Raw genomic sequence first — 27083 nt, forward strand, 5'->3', positions numbered from 1 at the left:
GCCCAAGGTCACACTTTTAGTAAGTGTCTGAGGCCAAATTTGAACTCAGGTCCTCTTGACTCTAGGGCCAGTGCTTTATCTCCATATCACCTACCTGATCTCCAATACAGTATTTAAAAAATTCCTTTGATGCCCTTAGCTTCTCTTATCAGCTTCAGATCATTTTGAGCTTTGGCATTCCTGACACTATTTTTATAGGACTTTACCATGCTCCTAAATTCATCCTCTGTTAGGATGCTTTCATCTTTTGTACATTTCCTTTGGTCAAATCCCATTATTTCCTCCTCACTTGAATCTGATTCTTGAGTATCTCCTATATCTCTGAGCTGAACTTCTCAGGTAGAATATCAATCCCTGCAATTCTTCCTATTTCTCTGAACCCTTTGAAATCTGGTCTCATTTCTGCTTCTCTATCACAAAACACTAGGAGAAAGTAGTCACTTCCCTCAAGGATTTACCATCATTGCTACCCCAGCACTCAGTTCCTCTTTGTTAATGAAAATCAAAATCAGACTAGAACTTCCCTACTTCATCTTTGAAAGATGCACTTATCGTTGAGGCTAGTCAAAAAAATATTACCAGCTTTGTTTTTGGCAGACAGAAAGCTCCAGCAGACTTCTGGTTAAGTGAAGCTCACAATCACTCCTGTATCATCCTTCTGTGCCACACTTGTGATCTGCTGCCAAACTCCTCACTTAACTCCTCTTTCTGCTTGGGAGGGATTGCAGCATGCTCTAATAACAAAATCTCCTCTGTTTTTCCCTCCACTAACCTCCATCCAAATATTCTCCACCATTCTCTCACTTGCAAGTTCCTGGATATGCTCTCAGAAATATAGATTTTTTTAATAAACAATGCTGCTATGCTCCCCACCCACCTACCCTCTTTCAAAATTAATTTATTACCATTTTTGTTTCTTTTGAATAAGGTACACCAGTTCAAAATCATAGTCTAGTCATGGGCTTCATCTCATCAAGACTCAATGATAACTATGAGGTCAAATTTACTTTCTTGAATTAGAATCTCTAATTCCTCTTGGTTGCTGCCTAAACTCTGGGTATTTTTGTTATAGGCTTTTGAACCGTGGTTTTTTTTATCTTTAATTTTACTCCCATAGTTCTATTTTGCTGATTTTCTTAACTAATATTTTCTACGTATATACATACATACGTATGTATACATTTGTACGTATGAACAAACAATATAGTTAACTCGAAAAATTGCTATGTGGAACAATGCTTGTTTGGTAAGTAAAAAAAACCCTAGTTGTCTTCCTCTCCTTAAATTCCTCATCCCAGCTTCTGGGGTCAGACATCACCCTCAAGGGGCAGGGAAGACACATAAAAAGGATGATATAAAAACTGAAGTCTTTGCAAGTTTGCTTAGGGCCTTCCTACTGTGTTTAACTTCAACTAATTAGAGACAAATATTGATTTTGGAAGTACATGGGCAATTCCCCCAGACATCTGTAGACCTCATCTCAATAACCATACTCTTCTCACCATCAGTGGAGCCCAGCTGTTTGTTTAGAGTGTTTTCAAGTTACCTGGACTACTGACATTTTAGAGTGAGAAGTGACAGCCTGAAACTAGAACTAGGACTAAATGCAAAACACCTACTTAAAAATTATTAAATTAGTTCTTATACAATGAATGAAAAATGTATCTATTAGACAATCTATTTGTATTCTCTATGATCTAGAATTAAGGAAACCACCAAAGCACCAAATGTGGAGCCTCACAGCTATTCTGGGGTTTAAATGAATCACATCTGTGTCTGATAACAACTTGCCTAAGGAATTATAGCAGAAAAAAGTTCCAGCAGAAAATAGAAAAAAGATCTCTAAGAGTAAGAGAATTAAATTATTTTCTTCATTTAATCCAAAATGGGAAATGTTATTTAGCCCCGAAAGAACTTACTCCCAACTTTTTTAAAGTTCTGTTTGTTTTTTCCTTTAAAATCATATCTAATTAAGCAATCAGGAAGCAAATTTAAAATGACTGTGAAGTATGTGACACTGATGGATCTAAACAATGCAAAATACCATCACAAATGAATTATGGTAAAATTACCCTAATTCCTCAGCCATGCCCCATTAACCCCAATTCTATGTGGACCAAGTCTCCTTGGCCTCTCTCCCTTCTTTCCTCTATTAACCCTAGATTTTATATCCAAGTTACCCAGGGCCACTTTCTTCTTCCCCCTTGGGAAATGGAAGGCCATTCAGGGAAATGTCATAAATCTTTAGAACAACAGTGTAATTTTTTTTCTTTCATAATATATGATTTTGGGGGCGAAGCCAAGATGGCAGAGTAGAAAGACACACATATGCAGGGTCTCCCCACACAGCCCATAAAATACCTGTAGAGAGGGACTCTCCACAAATTTTGGAGCAGCAGAAGTGGAGAACAACAGAGTGGAGGAGATTTCCAGCCCAGGGTGACCTGAAAGGCCCATGGGAAACGTTGGTTGCACTGGACGCAGAGCAGAGCGTGGAGCCCAACCCAGCCAGAGGCACAGTGAGACAGGCAGCAGCCCACAGAGGCCACATCAGGCAGGAGGCAACAGTCCTCATGGTAGCCCCTACAGCAGCCCGCATCCATTGTCTGATCGTAAAAACCCCTGGGGGCACTGAGGAGCTGAATATTACCTCAGCCCTGTGTAGAGGCCTTGAGGGAGTTGGTCTTTACCTCACAGTGAATGGCGGCCCTGCCCCCACACCTTGACTGAATCCCAGCCCCACAGTGCTGGCTTGGCGGAACTGGAGGCCAGGTGGCTGTGGAGAGGTAACTGCTAGGATTCTGGGCACAAAAATCTTTCCTGCTCCCAGAGCAGTGTTACATGCTGGATTATGCCACCTTGGAGGAACTGAGATCTTATAGATTCCCAGAGTATACCCTACTCTTGACAAAAGACCCAAAAGTCAAGTAACTGGTTGGGAAAATACCCAAAAAGGGGGAAAAAAATAAGACTATAGAAGGTTACTTTCTTGGTGAACAGATATCTCCTCCCATCCTTTCTGATGAGGAAGAACAATGCTTACCATCAGGGAAAGACATAAAAGTCAAGGCTTCTGTATCCCAGCCCACTCAATGGGCTCAGGCCATGGAAGAGCTCAAAAAGGATTTTGAAAATCAAGTAAGAGAGGTGGAGGAAAAATTGGGAAGAGAAATGAGAGAGATACAAGAAAAGCATGAAAAGCAGGTCAACACCTTGCTAAAGGAGACCCAAAAAAATGCTGAAGAAAATAACACCTTTAAAAATAGGCTAACTCAATGGACAAAAGAGGTTCAAAAAGCCAATGAGGAGAAGAATGCTTTAAAAAGTAGAATTAGCCAAATGGAAAAGGAGGTTCACAAGCTCAAAAAGTTCAAAAAATTAGAACGGAACAGATGGAGGCTAATGACTTTATGAGAAACCAAGAAATCACAAAACAAAACCAAAAGAATGAAAAAATGGAAGATAATGTGAAATATCTCATTGGAAAAACAACTGACCTGGAAAGTGTATCCAGGAGAGACAATTTAAAAATTATGGGCCTACCTGAAAGCCATGATCAAAAAGGGAGCCTAGACATCTTTCATAAAATTATGAAGGAAAACTGCCCTGATATTCTAGAACCAGGGGGCAAAATAAATATTGAAAGAATCCACTGATCACCTCCTGAAAGACATCCAAAAACAGAAACTCCTAGGAACACTGTGGAATTGTAGCCAAATTCCATAGTTCCCTGGTCAAGGAGAAAATATTGCAAGCAGCTAGAAAGAAACAATTCAAGTATTGTGGAAATATAATCAGGATAACACAAGATCTAGCAGCCTCTACATTACGGATTGAAGGGCATGGAATATTATATTCCAGAAGTCAAAGGAACTAGGACTAAAACTCAGAATCACGTACCCAGCAAAAGTGAGTATAATACTTTCAGGGGAAAAAAGGGTCTTTCAATGAAATAGAGGACTTTCAAGCATTCTTGATGAAAAGGCCAGAGCTGAAAAGAAAATTTGACTTTCATAATATATGGTTTCCCTATCTTCAGCATCTCATTCTACAAATACTGCAGAGTAACCATCCTACTGTAGCAATGATTGTATTATTAACAGTATTGGAATGGGCCCCCCACTGACCACTGAAGAAAGTCCCAATCCTTTAGCCTGCACTCCAAAGCCCTCCACAATCTGTCTACAAACCTATCTTTGCAGCCTAGTCTATGATCCTGACAAAGTTAAGCTGTCTGTTGCTATGTTATTTCCTCAGCCCCCATGACTAGAATACATTCCCTACCCCCTTAATCCTACCCAATTCTTTGCCTATTGAAATCCTACCTATTCTTCCACGCTCAGCTATAATGCTAACATTTCCTTGATAACTCCAAGGAAACTCTTTGCCTCATCTAAAATCACAGCACTGTGTACCTGTTTTTGAGATATAATCTACTTTGAATTAGTCATTGATGTACATGTCTTATCTCACCTCTTAGACTATAAGCAATCTGAGGGAAGAAATTGTGTCCTGTTTATCACTGTTATGTCCCTAGAACTTAGTGTATAGAAGTAGTTAATATTCTGTTTAGACTGCTACAAAGTTAATTGCCCTGAGATTATTGATCAGATTCAGGTAGGGGAAGAAAACATGTCTGGGGAAAACTGAAAGCACAAAAATACCTTATCTGATAAATATGAAATTACATGGTATTGGCCACAGATAATGGAATAACATTTAAAATGAGTTGAACAAGCATCATAAGCAATACTATAGTATCGTGAAATGGGCAGAAGGAATGGTCTCTACCCCATACAAATAAACAAAGTGTACAGGTTATCAAACTGTTAAACTCATATCTGATACAATGGAAATGTATCGGGAAGAAATGAGAAGTCATTAAGTGTGCAAAACTAAATGTAATTCAGGAAAAGCAAGGCTTTCCATGATGAAATGGATAGGATATTGAGGACATTATTAATCTTAACATAGTCCTGGTGAAGACATTAAAACCCATAAACCTTTTATTTGGTCCTTCAGGTTTCCCACACCTTCTCCTGGTACAAGGAATAGCAATAGCTGCCATTTCAAAAAAGGGAAAAGATCTTCAGTTATGTGCTAATTATAGGCCTGAGTCTCACAAACCATGATTGTGAAATACTGGCCAGAGTTCTAACAGGACAGCTGGAAAGTCAGTTACCCAAAGATTATTCATTAGATTCAGGTATGGCAGGAAAAATTGTCAGAGAAAAACACAGAGTGGCATAAAATATTTCAACATGGCCCATCAGTATGAGATGATATGGTGCTAGCCTTGGACAATGTAGTCATATTAGCAGATCCTGAATATTATAGAATCTTTTTGTTTGTGTTATATAAACTTCATTTCATTCTAAGAAGAAAAATCAGTTTTTCTTTTTCAGCATTTCATTGGGGCAATCAAATGTGATTCTCACATATAGTATCTGGATCTCCAGACAACTGTAACTTGCAAAGCCCCTGCTTGTACTTGGAAACTAGTCCACATGTCAATGAGATAAAACTTGAAACCCGTGAACACAGAAGTATGTTTCCTATTTTATTATATTGGGAAACAATAATTTACACACTGATTCTAAGGAAAAGAAGCCATGGGTATTGGGGTTGATGAATCTGAAATGTTTTCCTTGAAGTTCTACATATCCCAGTTGTAATGAATGTCTTTCAGGGCAACTCATTATTAGAATGAAACAACACAAAGAAACAGAAAAACCACCTAAAAAGGAACAATCTGTTCTCTGGCAAATAGCAAACATGTACAATTCGCCATTCTTTCAGTCAAAACAATCAATTCATGCATTGGATCTGGAAGCTGTTCTCCGGTTGGCTCATCTACTGCAATTCACAAAAAGGGACAGCTATCAAGATACCCAAAAGTGGGACATAAAGCCACAACACTATTGATTTTCAGTTAGTTACATAGGTTTGCACTGTTCAGGTGACCACTGTTTGGCTATGAATGGAAAAAAAGAATTGTGTAAAAACCAAAACTATAACTTGACCTATGAGAGTTGAGATAAGTTAAAACTATAACCATTTAATGCATTTGCAAAGATAATGATGCCCTCCTAATAGATCTGAGATTATAAAGGAAAGAGAATAATGACAAGCAGTACAGACAAGTGAAAAGAACACTTGATGCAAGGATTTGTTTTATGTGACTATACTATATTTGTAATAGGTTTTGAGGGAGAGAATTCAGAATTGAAAATAAAATTGAACTTTTAAAAAATTTCAAAAGAGAAAAAGGAAGGAAGGAGGGAAGGAGGGAAGAAAGAAAAGAGGGAAGAAGGAAGGAAAGAAGGGAGAGAAGGAAAAGGGAAGAGAAAGAATGAATATTTTATTTGAATTTAATTGATTTTATTTAATTTAAGTGAATTTATAAGACTTGGGTTTGGGCCTCAGCTCTGCTACTTAGTAGTTGTGTGACACTGAATAAATCATTTACATCTCTGTGTCTCAGTTTTCTCATATATAAAACGAAGATAATAATACTTGTGCTTTTTGCAGAAAGGAAAATATTTTACAAATTTCCAATGAAATAGATGTTGGAATTTTTTCTTAAGGAACAACACTGGATCTTCAAGAGTATGCTACATAATTTCGAAAAATATACTTGATGAGTGATACATTGATATCTCAAGATACTAAAAGACCAAAAGGAAGGGCTTCACTGCATTTGCTAAGATATCCTTCTAGAGGATTTATAAACAGAGACAGATAAGAACTACAGTATTTGCAAGTCACAGAGGCATGAAAATCAGTGCTGGTAGAAATACTTATACCAAAGAGATCACAAATTAATCTCAGTATCAAAGAAATAATACTCTACATTGTGAATTTTCCCCTTATGGAAAACAAATCATATTTGTTTATATAGATACTAAGACTAATATTTTAAGCATTACCACTGTATATTTATACAGAGTTCACAATACTTTTAAATCACTAATAATCCTTACAAGTGTTAATAAACCTTATGTAATTGTGTTTTTGTAATTTCAAAAGCAACAAGAAAAAAATGGTTGCTACTTTTCTTTAGCAAGAAACTTGATAAAAAAAGAAACTTCATAAGGCAGACCACATAGGCTATAGCACATAAAATGAGAAATATCAAAAGAATATGTACATGAATCATAAATAATCAAAGGAGAAAAATTATCTTTAAACGTGCACTTCAAATAAAATTTTAAATCACAAGTTAGAAAACCATCAATGTGGCTGCTAAAGTGAAACTAAAAAAAATGGAAAAAAACTCAAATACCCATTTGATCCCCTATTACACTCAGTATTGCTAAGATTCTTAGTGTATTCCCTTCTAGACTTCACAATTTAGATGTAGACAACTTAGTAAAGGCTCAGTAGAAGTTGAGGAAAAGTAATAAATAGTTATACTGTTCAGTCTAGAGAAGACTGAATAACAACTTTATAAAGGGCATTCATTGCTCAGCTTTTCTCCATCTCCAAGACAGAAGGCACAAACAGAAAGAAGGAGTAACACTTAAAATACCACACAATTATATAGCTCTTTAAGATCTGTAAAATGCTTTACATACATAGGATGTCCTAAAAGTACTTTTTAATAGCTTTAATAATCTAAAGCTGCATCCAGACTTTCAAAAATCCCTGTATCGTATCATTTAATCCTAACAACAATCCTTAAGTCAGGGCTATGATATTTTCCATTTTACAGGTGATGAAACTAAGACTCAGGGACACTGAAAGACTTGCCCAGAATCACATAGTTCATAAATGTGTGAAGATGGAAGAGAAATAGTTATCCTGATTCTTTTTTTTTTTTTTTTTTTTTAGCTTTTAACATTCATTTTCACAAAATTTTGGGTTACAAATTTTTCCCCTTTTCTCCCCTCCCCCCCCAAACGCCAAGCATTCTAATTGCCCCTATGACCAATCTGCTCTCTCTTCTATCATCCCTCTCTGCCCTTGTCTCTGTCTTCTCTTTTGTCCTGTAGGGCCAGATAGCTTTCTATACCCCTTTACCTGTATTTCTTATTTCCTAGTGGTAAGAACATTGCAGTTGATCCTAACACTTTGAGTTCCAACTTCTTTAGCTCCCTCCCTCTCCACCCCTTCCCTTTGGAAGGCAAGTAATTCAATATAGGCCAAATCTGTGTAGTTTTGCAAATGACTTCCATAATAGTTGTGTTGTATAGGACTAACTATATTTCCCTCCATCCTATCCTGTCCCCCATTACTTCTATTCTCTTTTGATCCTATCCCTCCCCATGAGTGTTGACCTCAAATTGCACTCTCCTCCCCATGCCCTCTCTTCTATCATCCCCCCCCACTCTGCTTATCCCCTTATCCTCCACTTTCCTGTATTGTAAGATAGGTTTTCATACCAAAATGAGTAGGCATTTTATTCTTTCCTTTAGTGGAATGTGATGAGAGTAGACTTCATGTTTTTCTCTCACCTCCCCTCTTTATCCCTCCACTAATGAGTCTTTTGCTTGCCTCTTTTATGAGAGATAATTTGCCCCATTCAATTCTCCCTTTCTCCTCCCAATATCTTTCTCTCTCACTGCTTGATTTCATTTTTTTTAAAGATATGATCCCATCCTCTTCAATTCACTCTGTGCACTCTGTCTCTATGTGTGTGTGGTGTGTGCATGTGTGTGTGTGTAATCCCACCCAGTACCCAGATACTGAAATGTTTCAAGAGTTACAAATATTGTCTTTCCATGTAGGAATGTAAACAGTTCAACTTTAGTAAGTCCCTTATGACTTCTCTTTGCTGTTCACCTTTTCATGGTTCTCTTCATTCTTGTGTTTGGAAGTCAAATTTTCTTTTCAGCTCTGGTCTTTTCATCAAGAATGCTTGAAAATCCTCTATTTCATTGAAAGACCAATTTTTCCCCTGAAGTATTATACTCAGTTTTGCTGGGTAGGTGATTCTTGGTTTTAGTCCTAGTTCCTTTGACTTCTGGAATATCCTATTCCATGCCCTTCGATCCCTTAATGTAGAAGCTGCTAGATCTTGTGTTATCCTGATTGTATTTCCACAATACTTGAATTGTTTCTTTCTAGCTGCTTGCAATATTTTCTCTTTCACCTGGGAGTTCTGGAATTTGGCCACAATGTTCCTAGGAGTTTCTCTTTTTGGATCTCTTTCATGCGGTGTTCTGTGGATTCCTTGAATATTTATTTTGCCCTCTGGTTCTAGAATCTCAGGGCAGTTTTCCTTGATAATTTCATGAAAGATGATGTCTAGGCTCTTTTTCTGATCATGGCTTTCAGGTAGGCCCATAATTTTTAAATTGTCTCTCCTGGCTCTATTTTCCAGGTCAGTTGTTTTTCCAATGAGATATTTCACATTATCTTCCATTTTTTCATTCTTTTGGTTTTGTTTTGTGATTTCTTGGTTTCTCATAAAGTCATTAGCCTCCATCTGTTGCATTCTAATTTTGAAAGAACTATTTTCTTCAGTGAGCTTTTGAATCTCCTTTTCCATTTGGCTAATTCTGCTTTTGAAAGCATTCTTCTCCTCATTGGCTTTTTGAACCTCTTTTGCCAATTGAGTTAGGCTAGTTTTCAAGGTGTTATTTTCTTCAACATTTTTTTGGGTCTCCTTTAGCAGGGAGCTGATTTGCTGTTCATGCTTTGACTTCATGTCTCTCATTTCTCTTCCCAGCTTTTCCTCCACCTCTCTAACTTGATTTTCAAAATTCTTTTTGAGCTCTTCCATGGCCTGTGCCCATTGAGTGGGCTGGGACACAGAAGCCTTGATTTCTGTGTCTTTGCCTGATGGTAAGCATTGTTCTTCCTCATCAGAAAGGAAGGGAGGAAATGCCTGTTCACCAAGAAAGTAACCTTCTATAGTCTTATTTCTTTTCCCTTTTCTGGGCATTTTCCCAGCCAGTGACTTGACCTCTGAATATTTTCCTCACACCCACCTCACCTCCTGATCCTCCCAGCCAGTGTTTGGGGTCTGAGATTCAAATGCTGCTTCCAGCCTCAGGGCTTTGGGCGGGGGCAGGGCTGCTATTCAGTGTGAGATTAAATTCAGATGCTCAGGTGAGGGCAGGGCTGCCTCTCAGGCTCAGTTCCCTCAGGGAGTTTATGCACAGACCTTCAACAATGGATCCAGGCTCCTGCCTGCTTGGGGAGCCCTGGTCTGCCGCTGCCCCTCAGCTTCTGTCTCCCGAGGGGGCCCGAGCCATGGGGGCACCCCACTCCCTCCTCGACCCACCAAAGGGACTCTCTCACAGACCCCCGTCACCTGTGGGTGGAGGTACTTGTGCGGCCGCTGGAGATCCCGTCCCTGAAGCCTGCTCGGATCTGTTCCTCTCGGTGCCGTGGCCACGGCAGGGCTGTACTCAGCTCCCAGTCCCGGCGCCCAGTCCGCAGCGCGAAGGACCTTTTACGAGAGGTTTGCAGGTCTCTCCGGAACAGAAATCTCCCTCGCTCCAATGTTCTGTGGCCTCTGGGTGCAGAATTCGCCGTGAGTTACTTCTTTGTAGTTGTTCTATGGGTTGTGGGTTCGGAGCTATGTGTATGTACGTCTTTCTACTACGCCATCTTGGCTCCCAGTTATCCTGATTCTAAACTCAGAGATCCTGAAAGCATTTAGGCTCGTTGTAAGAAAAATAATGTCTTTATGGCAAGACTGTATAATGGGATGGCCTCCTAAAGTATGTTTGTGGGATTCTTTTCTTTTAAAAATAAAACACAATTTCCATTTGTTTGGATGATTTAGACATGGTCCTTCACAGAAATATGGAAATGGGTTATATATGCTCCCAAAGGTCCTTCTAGTTCTGTGATTCTTTGTTCTAAATCACTTCTAAAGTCATAGTAAATAATACTGAGAGATTCATTTAGGTATGTGGCCTGTCAGCTACTATAGCACTAATTATTAGTTTGGCCTATGAAGAGTAATTTCTGGCCAGGAATATACTCCAGGTCACTGGAATGGCAAAACAGAGAAGTACATCATTCAAGATCAATAAACAAGCATTTATTAAGCACCTTCTTTATGTCTGGTGATGTGGTAGGCACTGGAGATACAAAGTTAAGAATGAAACAGTCTCTTCCTTCAAGAAACTTCTATTCTACTGGAGTAGACCATAATGGGATGAACAGACAATAATGGGATGAGAAATGAATTTGGAACCAGAGGTCCTGGGTATAAATCATGCCTGTCGCTGACTACATGATCTGGGGCAGGTTACATAAACTTTCTGGGCCTCAGCTCCTTCATATGTATATTGAGGGGTACTATGATGGTATATAAGGTATATACCTTACATACCTTACTAGGTACAGTACTAGATGGTATATAAGGTCCCTTTCAGCTCTAGATCCAGGGCAAGGATCTACACAAAATGAAGGCAAGATGATTTGGGAGCACCAGCAGTTGGAGGGAACAGAAACTAGAAAAAATCTCATGTGGAAGTGCAGCAGTAAGCACCCCGACATACACAGGAGGGCCTGCTGCACAGGCTCTTAGATCTGCTTTTCCAAAAGGAAAGCAACTTTTAAGGGATCAACAATCACTTTAATCAGACACATATACCAACAGAGAAAACACATGCAGGACCAATAGACAGGGCTTCCAACTGTCTGACCATAGGCAACACACACATTGTTATCAGAGAGAGAAGCACCAGCATCTGGGTTTTCAAAGGCGGTGGGGAGGAGGCTTCTTAAAACAGCTTCCCAGAGTCTCATCTGGCACACAAGCCTTCTTCCAAAAACTAAGCCCCAAAGCAAAACCTCACCTCAGAGTACATATACTCTTTTCAGAGCAGGAGGGCATGACTCCTCATGAACCAGCACCTCACCAGCAATCAGCAAAAGGTGTGCACCCCCGTACAAAACAAGCCTCCCCCAATCGAGCCACCCTCAATAGCTCCACCTGAGCCCTATCAATGGGTGGGGAAGATTTTTAACTCCCATTATAACAAGGTAACACCAATTGAGTTTCAAAGAAATGTTTTTATACTTTCTAAAAAAAATTTACAAAAAAACTTTTATTCCTACATTTATTTGACTTCTGCATATTAAATGTAGTAGCTAATGACAAGGACTCTGTTGCTTAGTGTCACCACTTAGCTGTAAGGTCATCATTTCTAAACTGTGGAACAAAGGAAAAGAGAAGGGAGATGGGGCAGGAAGACAGTCAAATCAATGCATGGTGTCAGGACATCAGGGCTAGAAGAAACCTTAAAGAACATCTAATCCAACTTCCTCACTGTTACAGATGCGAAATTCCTGTGAGATCTGAGTGATTTGTCCAATCCATACAGTAGATAGTAGCTACCAAAAATTTTTTTCTAAATATTGAAAAGTTTAAAATTAGTTCCCCCTATGATTCTTACCTAGATCATGTTCAAACTTGAAGAGGCAACATATTAAACACTAAACTAACATGATGTATGAAGGAAAATACTATATACTCTATAAATATTTCTTCATTAGCGTGTATATGTGGGTTGCCATCCAAGTATGCAAAACAATCATTTTCTATCTACTCTTAGAAATCCACATGGTGTTGAAATGACTGTCTTTCCATTCCACAATATTATTACTCTGGAGTCTTAAAAATGGTACCCTTGGGTAACAAATGTAAGATAAAAATAATTCACATTTGTAGAAAGTTTTACTGTCATAAAGTACTTTCACATATTTAATTTGATCTTCACAACAACCCTGTGAGATTGTCTGACTATATATATTATCCCCATTTACACATTAAGAAACTGAGGCTTTAAGAGTTAATAATGAATTTTAATGAGCTACACTAGATACTAAACTCCCTTGAATGAAGTCCAAAACACAAATAACATGCTTTATTAGGTTTCTACAGCTAGGAGCAACTCTATTCAATCTAACAAATATTTATTAAGTACCTACTCTGTGCAAGGCATCATGGGAATACAAAAAAAGGACAGGATACAGAGTCTGCTCTCAGGAACACACACAAATAACCCAATACAGACAGATACGATAAAATTAAGAAGAGGTCTAGAAAAAGAGATCACCTCAGTTGGGGACATCAGGGAAGGCTTGAAGGAGGAAATGGCAGATAAACTGGGCATGTGGTGGAAGGTAGAGCTGATTTCTGACATGGAGGATGGCATAAGTTAAACAATGGAGATCAAAGCAGTATAAGGGGAAACTGGAAAAGAGCTGGAGCAAGACTAGGGACAGTCTTCTCTATTAACATTAGGAGTTTTAATTTATCCATAAGTACAGTAAGCAGTGGGGAAACACTGAAAGCTCTGCAGAGGGCTATCACAATCAGAATAGTTCATTAAGTAGAATACTTGTAAGGCAGTAGCTGGTTTGTTTGTGTTTTTCTCTTCGGCTAAGTTCACACACAGTTCTACATCTCCAACCTTCATGCCTCTGCCCAGCCAGGTTCCGTGTCTAGAATGCACTTTCTCTCCCCTGTGACTCTCGGAATCCCTAGTTTTCTTCGAGGCTCAGATGTTCAAGCACTACCTTCTACATAAAACCTTCCCTCTACATGCTAGTTTCTTCCCCACAAATTGTTTTGTATAGACCTATATAGGTAGGCTCTGCTGCTAAGTTCCTCAAGGCTGACTGGTCTTTATATCCCCAACACTTAACAGAGTGCCTGGCATTTATTAGGAAGTTAATAAATGCTTGATTAATTGATGTGCTGCTCTAGGCAACAAATAAGAACAGTTTTTATAGCTTGATAGATTTAGATCTGTCAGGAATCTCGGAGGTCATCCGCTCTAACTCCCTCATTTTACAGATGATGTAACTAAAGCCAAGGAAAGTTAGATGACTTGGCTAAACAGGGCTAGGATCTGGATGTAAGTCCTTGGATATCAATTCAATGATTTTTTTTTCCCTTTGTAGTTCACGCATGAAGAGATCATAATTCAAAGGTTACATGCTCTGAAGAACAATGACGACAAAAGTCTAAGAATGCCCTGCTCCTTGCTCCAGCTACTAGCACTTGTTCCTTTTAACTCTTTTTAGAAGTTTGCGTCAGTCTTATTTTTTACATCATTATCATTTTCCCCAGTGCCTCTTCCCCTCCCAGAGAAGTAGCCCTAGAAAGTCTTCTTGTTTTTTAAAGATAAAGACGAAAGATAAAAAAAAGATAAGAAAATGAAAAAGAAAAATTAACATAGCCAATCAATTCATTGAAAAAGCCTCCAGACAGGTGCAATGTGCAGTACCTGCGGACCTCCCACCTCTGTGTAGGGCTGGGTTTGGAGTGTCCTCTCAGATCTCTTTTTTTATGAACATGCTCATTCTTTGTAATTTTTTTACATCAGTTTAGCTCTTAATGTATAACTGTGGACAAATCACTTCCTTTCTCTTTTCCTCAGTTTCCTCATCTGTAAAATGAGTAGGAAGGATGAGACAATCTCTATGATGCTGTGAAAGTGTTACTGGACCAAGGAGCATAACACCACTAGAAGGCTGGTTCCCATAATGGCCTCTCTTGAGCAATGTTCTGAATAGTTCCTAGACACATGTCCAGACAGGAACGCCAACATGAATACATAAAGGGTATTGTTTCCAGTACTGGCTGCACCTTCACTCATTCTCCTCAGCTCACCAGTAGAGGTGAAGAACTGGAATACTCCTTGATTCTCATGGTCAGGTCCAGGTTCTCTCCCTACTTCCACCACTCAGTAAACGCTCCTCCTTTAAGGTTCATACTATTCTCATCTACCAGCTGATCAAAATCCTGGCAGCCATTGTCTATAGATTGTCCAGATCACTCCTTTTCCTTAATCAATGCATTCAGTATGTGACATAACTTTTCTCTTCTCCTCAACTTCTGCTTGTATACAAGGGAATTCAACATGCATATTGACTCTTCTACAAATTCTGCAATCACAGTTTCCCAATCTACTCCAACTCTAATTCATTTACATACAAAAACAGTCATATCCTTGATCTTCCCATAATCCATAATCACCTCCATGTTCAAGAATTCTGAAATCTCCTATTGGCTTTTCACTTCTCCTATCTTCTCTTACAAAACCCTACTCTTCATCCTCATGGTGAAACTCCAATCCCTCAACCCTTCAGTTCTCTTCCAGGACATCTCCCTTGCCCTAGCCACTCCTGTCTCTTTTTCCCATCTTGACCTAATGGTGAACCAGTTCAGTTCTACTCAGCCTTGGATTACTCCCACCATTGCTTTCTTCATTCCTACACATATGGTGGTGAATAAAGGTTGAGAAAATTGCACAACCATTCTAACTATGCCCCCTACAAATTTAGTTACAGAATATCAACTAGGCCATCACAGCTTCTAGGCAATCCTATACCTGCTTTATCAACTCACTGTCCCATCCTCCACAGCTGGCTCTTCCAAATCTTTTCATTCCTCCTCAGCCATCTCATAGCTCCACTTTCCCCCACTCTCTCAGCTGAGACCCTTGCCTCATATTTTACAGACCATTCACTATGAACTCTCTCTTCTCCATCTCTTTAACACTCAGACACCTTACGTCACTCCTTCACCTCTATCTTACATGATGAAGTTGGGGCAGCAAGGTGGTGCAGTCGCTAGAGCACCAGTGCAGGAGTCAGGAGAACCTGAGTTCAAATCTCACCTCAGACACTTGACACTCACTAGCTGTGTGACCTTGGGCAAGTCACTTAACCCCAACTGCCTCATCCTGGGTCATCTCCAGTAATCCTGATGAATCTGGAGAAGTGAGGCTGGTGACCTTGTACAGCCCTCCCTCATTCAAAACAAAGTCAAGTGCAAGTCATGTCACCGTTTCTGTGATGGCATGGTCTTCTTTGGTAATGAAGGATGAACACACACACACACACACACACACACACACACACACACACACACACACACACACACGATGAAATGCCCTTACTCCTTAACAAGGCTAACCCCTCTACCTACTCAAGTGATCCTACTCTATCTCATGTCCTCCAACAGATTGCCTCCTGTCATCCTCATTTTCAATCTCTCCCTGTCTACTACATTCCCTACCACCTACAAACATGCCTATGTCTCTCTCACCCTGAAAAACCCTCACTTCAGTCCCCACCAGAAATTTTCTCTATCTCTTTTGCCCTTTGTAACTAAACTCCTCAGAAAGACTGTCTATGATCGGTGCCTCCACTTTCTTTTCCATCACTTTCTTCTTAGCCCCCTACAATCTAGCTTGCCACCCTACTGTTCCAGTGAAGTTACAACTCCAATGATCTTACCAATTATCTCTTAACTGACAAATCCACTGGCCTTTTCTCAATCCTCATTCTCCTTGACTTTTTTTTGCAGCCTCTAAAACTCCAGACCACTCTCTGCTCCTTGAGACTATTTCCCTCTAGGTTTTCAGGACACTATTCTCTCCAAGCTCTTCTACATATATGACCACTCCTTCTCCATTTCCATTGCTGGATCTTCACCCAGATCACACCCTCTGCTGTAGGTGTCTCTCAGGGTCCTATCTTGGGCTTTCTTTTCTTTTTCCCCTCTATATTATCTCATTTGGTGATCTCATCAGCTCCAATATATTTAATTACCATCTCTATGCTGACAATTCTCAAATCCATCTACCCTGCCCCACTTCCCTCCTACCTCCCTGATGCCTTTCATATATCATCTAGTAGATGTCATAGCTACACATATCCAAAGGAGAGCACATTATCTTTCCCCCTAAACCCTCCCACCTTCCCAATTACTGTAGAGGGAAACTCCCATTCCCTCAGGTTCACAATCTAGGAGTTATATTTGACTTCTCATCATCTCACCCCCAGTTCTCGAACCTTGGCCATATCCAATCTGTGGCCAAAGCCTATTGATTTCACCACTGCAACATCTCTCAAGAATACATTATTTTCTCTTCTGTAGGCCCTCATCCCCTTGTGCCTGGACCATTATAATAGTCTATCGGTGGGTGAGCCCTCATCACAGAAGGTGCTGTGCTCTATGAGCAAAGCAGAACTGAAGTAGCATAAGAAAAACATGAGATGTCCAAATTTAGAGAATCTACCCCAAATGGACTATATTACCTGACCTGGGGTAAAACATTCCAAGCTCTTATTGGTCTGATCAGTCATAGTCAGACACACTGTGACTTGACTGTAACACAGTGATGTCATTTTGGTCCTTTTCAAAACAAAGGACAAAAAAACCAAGAAAATGATTTTCCTAAAACCCAGGTCTAACCATGTCACCTGGTTACTCAATAAATTCTAGTGGCTCCCTATTGCCTCCAGGTTCAAATACAAAATACTCCTTTGGCATTCAAAACCCTTCACATCCTAGGCTCCTCCTCTATTTTCTTGTATCTTACTTTTCAATACAGTAACACTGGCCTCCCAGTAACACTGGCCTCCCAGTAACACTGTCCCACAAAAAGACCCTCCTCTCTTAGCTCCAGACACTTTCTCTGGCTGTCCCCCAGGCTTGGAATGCTCTCCCTCCTCCACTTTCCCCTCCTTGGTTTCCATTAAGTCTCAAACACAATCCCATTTTTGCAGGAAGCCTTTCCCAACCTCTCTTAACTTTGTTAATCATTTCCTATTTAGCTATATATAGCTTGTTTGTACGTATTTGTTTTCTCCATTAGATCGTGAGCTCTTTGAGTGCAGGGACTGTTTTCTGCTTCCTTTTGTATCCCCAGTACTTAGCATAGTGCCTGGTACATAAAAGGTACTTAATAAATATTGATTGACTGAAAGACTTACCTAAAATTTGCTCACTCTTTATCCACTAGACTTAACTATTCATTTGAAATTAGCTTGTGAATATCCTATACACTTTTAAAGCATCTCCAACTCAGTTTGGGGCAAATATTCGAAAGCTTGTTAAAATAAGCATGTTGAATGAGCCCCATCAGGAGTTTGCATTATTCAACTTACCTCAGAAAGTGAATTACAGGAAAATCTCATTAAGCTGATATTAGTTTATTCAAAATAGTCCATAATTCAGAGCAACTGCTATTCCCTAGTCAACCATATGCCAGCTTGCTCTTTAATAAAAATCAGATAACACAAATCTAGTTAATTCAAAGTCAATTTTTCCATGCCTTGTGTTTCATATTAACAAGGTTTCACTATTCTAGAAGGCAGATAACATTGCCAAATATAGTCTCATTTTCAGCCAGCAGTTACTGTGCCTAAGTGCTTACTCTGCCCACATCTCAGGTTCCTTTGATTTCCTCTCACTCTGCAGACAGCTTGAAGCTGGCAGAGAAGCTGTCACTTTATTACCTCTCCCTTTTCTAAGATGGCTTTAAAATTGGGTCATTCTGATTAAGCTAATGCTTTACATCAATCTGAAAGTCATCATCTATTTCCATCAGAGGGCAGAACAGGGTAATGTGGAGCTGCCCAATTCTTCCTGAGTCAAGTTTTTGTTATTTGGATTCATTAGTTTAACTTCAAGTCAGTTTCCAGATCATAGATGAAACTATATTTCAAAATAAAAATACAATGCAGTGATTTCTGATTGATAATCGATATTAATTATGCAGTTGCTGTTTCCTTTCATAAATAAAAATCATCAGGAGCTGACCAAAATCTGAATGACTAAAAAGCTACTCCTTTGATATTTGTAAATTAAAATCAATAATATGCCTATTCAATGCTCCACATTTATTTCTCCTGGTTTATGTCTAATGAGAAGACATAAGTTTTCAAAGAATAAAGTGATCAACAAATATCAGTAAATCATGTAAAAATAGTGGTATCAAACTCAAAAAGAAACAGGGGCCATTAATCTGTACATGAGGATTGCTGCCGGCCACATACCAACTTAGAAAAACACATATTCATTGCCAATGTTCTACTGTATCTTTTTTTATTTTGTTAAATATTTCCTAATTACAAATCTAGTTTGGGCAGCATTTTGGAGTGTCTGGCGTGTTTGACACTTTTGATGTTGAGAAGCTTCCTCATAGGCAATGATTAACTACAACTTAAAATAATTCACTTCAGATGTTTTTTTTTAATGATAGTTTGAAAATCACATTTGATGTGGAAGGAGAAAAAACTATGTGATTCAAGTTCTCTACAGAATCTCAATACTTCAATGGATCCATAATATGAGTCTGAAATGCCTAGCAGTTAAGTTGGTGATGTGAGGCTAAATCTCAGGAGAAAGATAGGAACTGGGTATATAAATCCCAGAGCCATCACCACAGTGATACCAAACCTGTAGGAACTCTTGAGGTTCAAATATGAGACATTAATGGTGGTCATTCTGCTTCTTAAGCAATCAATCAACATACACCATGTATCAAGCTGATACATACAAAGGGGATACAAAGTCAAAAATGAGGCAACCTCTACCCTCAAGGAGTTCATATTCTATAGAGGAAAATGACACATAAACAAATTCAAAGTAAATAAGTAATGTGGGGGAGTGCTACTTACTAGTAGTTGGGGCAATTAGGTAGGGTCTCCTTTTATTTAGCTGCAACTTCCTTAAATTGGCTGTCTTAATTTATAGTACGGTTATAGAAAGTGAATAACCATATTTATAGTAGGGGTGGAGGGGAAAAGAGAGAAGACTAAAAGCCCCTACTGTGTGCCAGTCACTGTGCTAAACGTCGAGGATACAAGAAAGGCAAAAGATAATGCCTGTCCTCAAGGAGCTCACAATCCAAGAGTAGACAAGATGCAAACAACTATGCACAAACAAGAAAGGAAGCTTTTCTCAATCACTCCATTCTAGTGCCTTCCTTCTACTGATTATTTCCTGTTTATACAGTACATCGTTTGCTTGCCTATAACTGTTTGCATCTTGTCTACCCCACTAGATCGTGAGCCCCTTGAGGGCAGGGATTGTCTTTTGAGTTTCTTGTATCCCTAGCACTTCGCACAGTGACCGGAACACAGTAGGCACTAAATAAATATTTACTTACTGACTGATTCTTAACATTCCCTACCTTCTTTCACATCATTCTACCACTATCATTAAGGACTGAGGACAAAGAGGCCTCACAGTCACTTTGTATTTTTGTTTCACAGATTGCTATCACTAAAGAACTCCTCACCTAATAGTCTACTACACTGATGAAAAGTCCCCTCATACTAGCTAGGCTGGTCCTCAGACAGCAGGCACAGTCTGTCACTGGTATCATCTTTGAAGCCTTTCCAGTGTGGCAGAACCTGACAGGGCTTCTGCTCTGCTGGCACAGACTTGAAGAACGCAAAGCCATTTCCACATTTAATTCAAGTTTCCTGAAGAACTTCACATAACCAAAAAACAAAACAAAAACAAAAAAGTGACAGTAGATTTTCTTGCTTATAATTTTTTTAGGGGAGGAATCTGAAGAATATTTTTGCAAGATGCAATATTAACTAAAATTCTGAAATAGTAGGGAGTAGTGAAATGAGCATGCCACAAAGGAGAAAAAGAAGTATTAACAATTCACAAACTGGATAGTGAATCTCTGAAGAATTAAAAATTAACTGTAGCTTCCAAAATGATATATTAATTCTGATATTTCAAAACAGGAGACCACTGACCAAGTAGCTACCCAACATAATCATAAATAAAATTTTCAAAAAACAATTTAAATATTTCTTACTGTGGTTATTTTCTCTGTTTTTCTCATTCAAATTTTGCCATTTTGAAACTTCCCAATTCCCAAGATTGTAGTTAAATCAAATTTCTTTTCTCCCAGTCTCCACAGCCCCTTTTACACTCCAGCTCTGTTGATCCATTTTTTTTATTTAAGAGGCTTAGTTGTTTCTTTCAGTTCTATTACTGATATTTTCTTACTTTGTTTGTCAATTCTCACAGAAATTAAGATCATGGTACTAGATGAAAGCAAATAAAAAAAAGATTCAAGCTCGTGTAAAATTTTGAGCATTTCCATTTTTAACCCAATGAAACCTCAAAAATCTTCCTGATCGTTATCAAAAGGAAATGAGGTGAAAAGTCTGTGCAACTTGAATTACATTTACTTAAAATTAGGCTAGAGACTTCCTTGGGAATTCCAAGGTAGTGGTAAAATTGTACAAACCATTTTTCTAGTTAACAAAGCATATAAAGAAGTTTTCATAAATATTTTGCATTAGTTATAAAAAAATTATTATTTTCTATTAACACTTTCATAATTTTAGATGTTTTAAAAATAACTGACATAAAATGAGAGAATAAAAGATTATTAAATGTGATAAACTGTAAGGACAATTATTTTATTTCATTTCTAAACTTTACCTTATTTCATTAATTATTTACAAAGAAATATCCTTTAAGACTTACTAGCCAAAACAGAGCAATGGAAACTTAGCTGAACAAGACAAACGCAAACTAAGAGTCTGGTCTTCAAGAAAAAAGGAAAAAAGAAAGCCTGGAAATTCAGCAGTGAGGTTATATTTTGGAGCTCATCCTAGAAAAGAAGCCAAGAACAATAAATAAGGTGGGAGTTGGGGAGTAGCTAAACTATACTGGTCACAATACTATTTGATTTAACAGACTCCAGAGGATTAAGCTGTAGAGGAAGCAATATTTTTTGATTTTAGGAAACCCATTTTGAAAGATGTAGAAAACATTCAAAGGAATTTTAGTATAATTATACAATGTATACAAATGTCACAGATTATGTGACCTGGGTAAGTCACTTAACCTCTAAGTACACTACTAGGCAACTTAGTAAGACTATGAGCTGCCCACTGGTTTCCTAACAGGCTTTCTCATTAGAAAATAAATGAGATTAAAGGTCACATCCCTCCTTACCTCCCTACTCCCTAATATGCAGATGTTATTGTATAAAAATAGGAAATACTTTTTTTTAAGGTTAACTGTCTCCCATCTAAGACACTCCTAGAAGACAGTGTACTATCTTGGTTTTGTCTTTAAATCCCCAGGGGCTAACACAATCCCTCAATATCTTTGTATCTCTAGGGCTGAACACAGTGCTTTGCTCTGGGAGAGGAATCAGGATGGAGAAGACAGATGAATAGAAATGTACTGGTTAATATCGCTGGACAACTATAGGGCAGACTTGAGGATACCATTCCTTTTACACACGTAGTCACATTTTAGTAACAGCAATAAACAGGTATTTTGCTTTACTGTGGGGTGTAGCTTTTTCTTAAAAGTATGAAGACTATTTGACTCTCTTAAAGATGAAAACACACACTAAAATAAAAGAGGTGATTCTTGGCCCATCCAACAATTTATCCATCCTTATTGCATTCCTAGGAATGCATTTGTTTGTTTTCTTACATTCCGAGAAGATTTAAAACTTGAGACAATGGGTCAAAGGAGCAGTTTAAAGCCCCTTTAACATACCATTCTGCTAGATAAACAGAAACTCATGCTGTGTGATGGTGAGGAGAAAAAACCAAATCAGGGATGAAAAAAAGGTTGTTTTAAGGTATGTTTTTCTTTGCTCTCATTAAAGCAACAAGTCGATTCATCTGCTTAAAAAAAGGACCTTATAATCTCTTCTTAAACTTTCTTGAAATGCTCAACAATATCTATTCTTTGTGTGAATACATCTTCTAAGAATCTAGCAATCATTCTTCAAAACTCTATTTTTCTGAATTGAGTATACTTTACGTCTATCAAGCTTATACCAAAAAAATTACTAACAGAGATGATAACAAAATACAAAACTAACACACAAAAGTGATACATGTCTATACAACATGCATGTCATTCCCTATATGTGTGTGATAAGGTGGCTTATTTTCTTAGATAATTACATTAGTGAGGTCAGGACCATTAAGTTCAATCCAAATTGGCTGAGTTTTAATCAGAGATTTCACACTAGCCAGCTATCACATAAATTTACACTTTTAGTCATAAAGGAGGTCAGATAAAAGAAAACAGACAAAGGAAAACAAATTCACTGCGACCACCATAATGATTCAAGTATATTCTCCCCTGATGGCAGGTCTATACCACTTTAGCTTTACATGTGGAAAGTGCCTTAGCATTATTAGCATGTGTTTGATCCCAGAGGAGAGAGATCAAGTTGCATATTCTGAAAATTCTGTGTGCTGTATTCTTAAGAAATAAGCAAAATCTAAACAGAGTCAGGATATGTAAGAAACCTCTGCAATAAGGTAGATAGCTAAAGCATAGAACAATTCAAGTTTTGCTTTAGTAACTTTACAAGATGGGAAATGATTTAAAGATGCAAAAAAGACATCTTCTCTGCTAGTTTAATCAAATGTCTAGTTTCTATCACAATTTCATGCTAAGTTCATATACAGGACAAAATGACAATCATTTTTTTTTGCTGCAAAATATTAATCAATGCAGTAAATGTGCTCACATTTTACCAAAGAAAGCCCAAAGCCAGGAGCACTGTCTGGTTACTCTACAATTTTAAGTTCTCCATCTGAACTCTTATAGCTCCAGGAAAACCCCAATGACACTACATAAATACACAGAAATACACATTCACACATATATGTATAAATTTAGGGAGAAAATTCTGAATTGTGTTATAATTTCTTTCTCACTGCTTGCTATCTACTCTATTAATAAGCCTGGTTTACAGCTATCTTTTCATGATGGATAGCTTCATGGGAGTGAAATAAATTGCCTACACATTTTTGTTTCAACACTACAAATTAAAAGTATTCCGTCTAGCATTCAAGTTTCTGACGTGCACATTCAACCTTTTCCACGGCATGCACAAGACTAACACAAACAAAGGATATCCACAGGGCAGGTCATCCTAAAGATACATACTCCTTAACAGCAGGTTATTTAGAAAAAAACTTACATCAAAGGAAAGCTTTCTGAGGAGCTACTGAATATATTATCATGTTTAACATTAGATACCTTGGAAAAATCAGAAGCTACCTGTAGCAAGGGAAGAAAAATGTTTCCAGGCCGTCTTCTATTATATATAATAAGGCTGTGCAGTATCTTCCTGGAACTGAGCTGTGGGCTAAAAGCCAGAGATTAGCCTCTGCTCTTTGGGCCTAATGCACTGCCTCTGGGACAGTCCACATCTGAGACCAGTCACTTTTTGACAAGAGACAGGTGTAACTGGGCCTAATGGGTGTGGTTCATGTGGACTCTTTTGGGTTGTCAATGGGATCTATGATCCTATGATCCAACTGGATATCTCCATATTTAGCCCATGATAAGGCCTGAGAAAATTAAACTCCTAGGGGAAGTTAAAAGAGACAGAAGCTAAGAAGGTGTCAGGGTAAAAAGGCATATGAAGGCAAAATTCCTAAGAAAAAAAGACAGGTAAAGTATCAAAAAGAAAAATGTAGGGTAGAAAATATTTTATTAATTGTGGTTTAGTCTTATTTACTTTAAGTGAAACTTAATGTCTACTTTTGTTGAATCAATTTACAATTCTCATTGCATTTCCAAGTGAAAAGGAAAAAGACTGTAACTAAATAGCACTTGTTATTAATAGAAACTGTTAATCATTAACATTTGAACCTGCCAAAAAAAATCTGCTTAGAAAAGTAATTAGGTGCTTGTCAATTGGGGAATGACTAAATTATTATACACGGAATGCAATGGAATATTACTGTGCTCCAAGACACAACAAATATGATGAATACAGAAAAGCAAGAAAAGATTTACATGACTGAATTTAGCAGGGTCAAGGAAAAAAATATATATATATGTAATTACTACAACAACATAAATGGAATCATAAAACAATCAAAAGTGACACAGAACAAGGACGGTTCCAAAGAAGAGAAATGAGAAAGACTCTCCCGCTACCATCTCCCTCTCCTGCCTTACTATATTCCCTGGAAGAGGTGGGAGGCCCACAGAAGTAGTACGCTGCATATGTTTTCATATTTTTTAATACAGCAATCAATTTTGCTTCATCAATCAATCAATTTTTTCTCTTCTTTCTCTTTTTTCCTTTTTTGTCCTCACTTTAAAAAATATTATTTGTTACATAGAATTGTTCTTTGGAAAACAAGAAAGGAATGTAGACTAAGAGAAATTTGAGTGATATAAAAAACAAAACCTATCAATAAAATTGTATTTTTAAAAAAGTAAAGTAACTCAGGATAGAAATCTCTCACAGTTATGGGCCCTGCTCATTCCAACAAACAGCAGGTCTCTTCTGCAAACTGTGGCATCTCAGTGCCTTTAAAATCCATTCACTTTTCAACATTCTTTAATTTGTTTATATTGTCTTTTAAGCTGTAATTTGAGTAAAACACAACACTAAACATTGTTGAAATGTACAAATAAGTGAAAGCCATAGCGGAAAAAAGTCAACTTCTTATGAAACAACCAATTACAATAATTTTATGTTTTGAGATTTAAGTTAATGTGCTCAAAAGTGTTTTCCTTAGATTTCCAGTGTTATAGTTGGCTCCTGGAAACACGAACTTCACTAAAATATTATTAGTGTTGGAACACAGCAAATTATGTCACAAGATTAAGATTTGTAGAACTGAGCTGCCCATCTAGAATGATTCTCATTTTTGTTTATTTCCTTTACAGGTTGAAAGAAAAATGCGGTTCCAAACTTAGTAGCTGCAAATAAATATAATAGTACCAAGAGTACTTCATTATACAAGACTGGTGGAACAGTTTTATTAACAGCAGTCTAAAAACATTTGTTCAGTTGTCTTCACTACAAAAGCGTGTAATATATCACAACTGTTTACAAAGAACTGAAAAACCTAGATTAATCCATGAGTAGAGTTTATGGTAGAGGAATTTACTAAAGGGCTTCCTACTACATCAAAAAAAATATATACATGCAAAGCCTTTAATTGGCCCATTTTATACTCTCTTGGAAAAGTATAATGGTTTGTTTTACTAACTAAATAATAACATACAATAAAAGCTATAAAGGGTGTATTTCTCCTTCTGAGAATTGCTTCTCTTACTGTATTCCATCTATTCCTGATGTAGTTCTAATTTCATGATATATTTTAGCTCTTATAGGAGTGCCTGAGAATAAACTTCTATTCTCCCTCCATCGTATTATTCCTCTAAATTTATACACATATAGACATGACCTGGGAGATTCTCTTTCTCCTCTGTTCTTTGGTGAAATTCCTTCATAGAGTGGGCTGAAGTGGGGAAAGGCACATCAGGACAGCTAGAGCCATGAGGAAAGGTCCACCGACTGATGTGGTGGTGGCTGCACATTTAGCAAGGTCCTAATACATGGCAATCCTTTTCTGCCCAAAGTGCCCCAAAGGAGGGGGAAAGTTCTGGTAAACATAATGCTATTATCCTGAGGGGGTATACTAAAAAGGAACAGAAAATCCTAACTATAATGCAAACTTAATTTCAATGGTAGAAGTAAAGTAAAAAATACATACTGCATTGGTGACATCGATTTCATATACTTTATGGAACGTCTGGCGTTCAAAAAAAACAAGTCTGCCATTGCCACCTCCCTTCTTAACAGATGTTCCAGTGACCAAAAGCTTATCATCTGGACTGAAGCAACAATCGGTCCTGAGAAGAAACGAACAATTGTCACAACATTTGAAAAGGTGATGGTGCAATTATTATCAATAAAGTACGCAAAATATTAGAAGTGAATTCCTAAGTTTTTTCATCTTTATTTCTAAATTTGGGCTAGAAATAGAAAGAGGGAAGAAAAGATCAGATCACTTTTATGACTGGACTCTATGATGATGGAATTATTTCTTTAGTCCTATTCCCTCTACTCCCAAAGCTCTGAATTGGCCTTGCGAATTGCCATTAAATGAAGAACAACTGGGACTGCTGTTATTAACAGATTTTTTCATTAGGAGTCTGGTTGTCTAATTAACTTGCAAAACACACACACAAACATATGCATAAAGCTGACTTCTGATAATTTATTGTATTATCCAAAGTACATAAACAGCATTATTGGTGGCAACCTTATGAACTGTGTACAAATAAAAATACAGTTTTTTTAAAAAAATGAAAACTATTACTAAAGTATTTCTAAGTATTTTCTTGTCTTGCAGTTTTCTAAATTTGGTAATTCAGTTCCTTTCAACACTAGTTACAGTGAATACCAATGTGAAATTAAATCTCTACAGTGATAGGCAAATTTGTCACTGATCTAGCCACAGGACTGGGAGTTCAAATCCCAGTTCTTTGGTTAGTTATTTAGTAAAATGGATAAAATACTCAAATTAATCAAACAGGAAATGAT

At 37.8% G+C, this 27083-nt stretch overlaps 1 protein-coding gene across 1 annotated transcript in view; it reads right to left on the minus strand.

The window, feature by feature from the left end:
* WDR70 (WD repeat domain 70) overlaps window positions 1-27083 on the minus strand; it is a 342319-nt gene that overhangs the window by 37529 nt on the left and 277707 nt on the right. The window contains exon 13 of the mRNA XM_072605789.1: window positions 26251-26389. Within this exon, the coding sequence (XP_072461890.1) occupies window positions 26251-26389 (139 nt within the window). The remainder of the gene's footprint in view (window positions 1-26250; window positions 26390-27083) is intronic.

The sequence above is a fragment of the Notamacropus eugenii genome, chromosome 4 (genome assembly GCF_028372415.1).
Source record: "Notamacropus eugenii isolate mMacEug1 chromosome 4, mMacEug1.pri_v2, whole genome shotgun sequence".
Classification (NCBI taxonomy): domain Eukaryota; kingdom Metazoa; phylum Chordata; class Mammalia; order Diprotodontia; family Macropodidae; genus Notamacropus; species Notamacropus eugenii.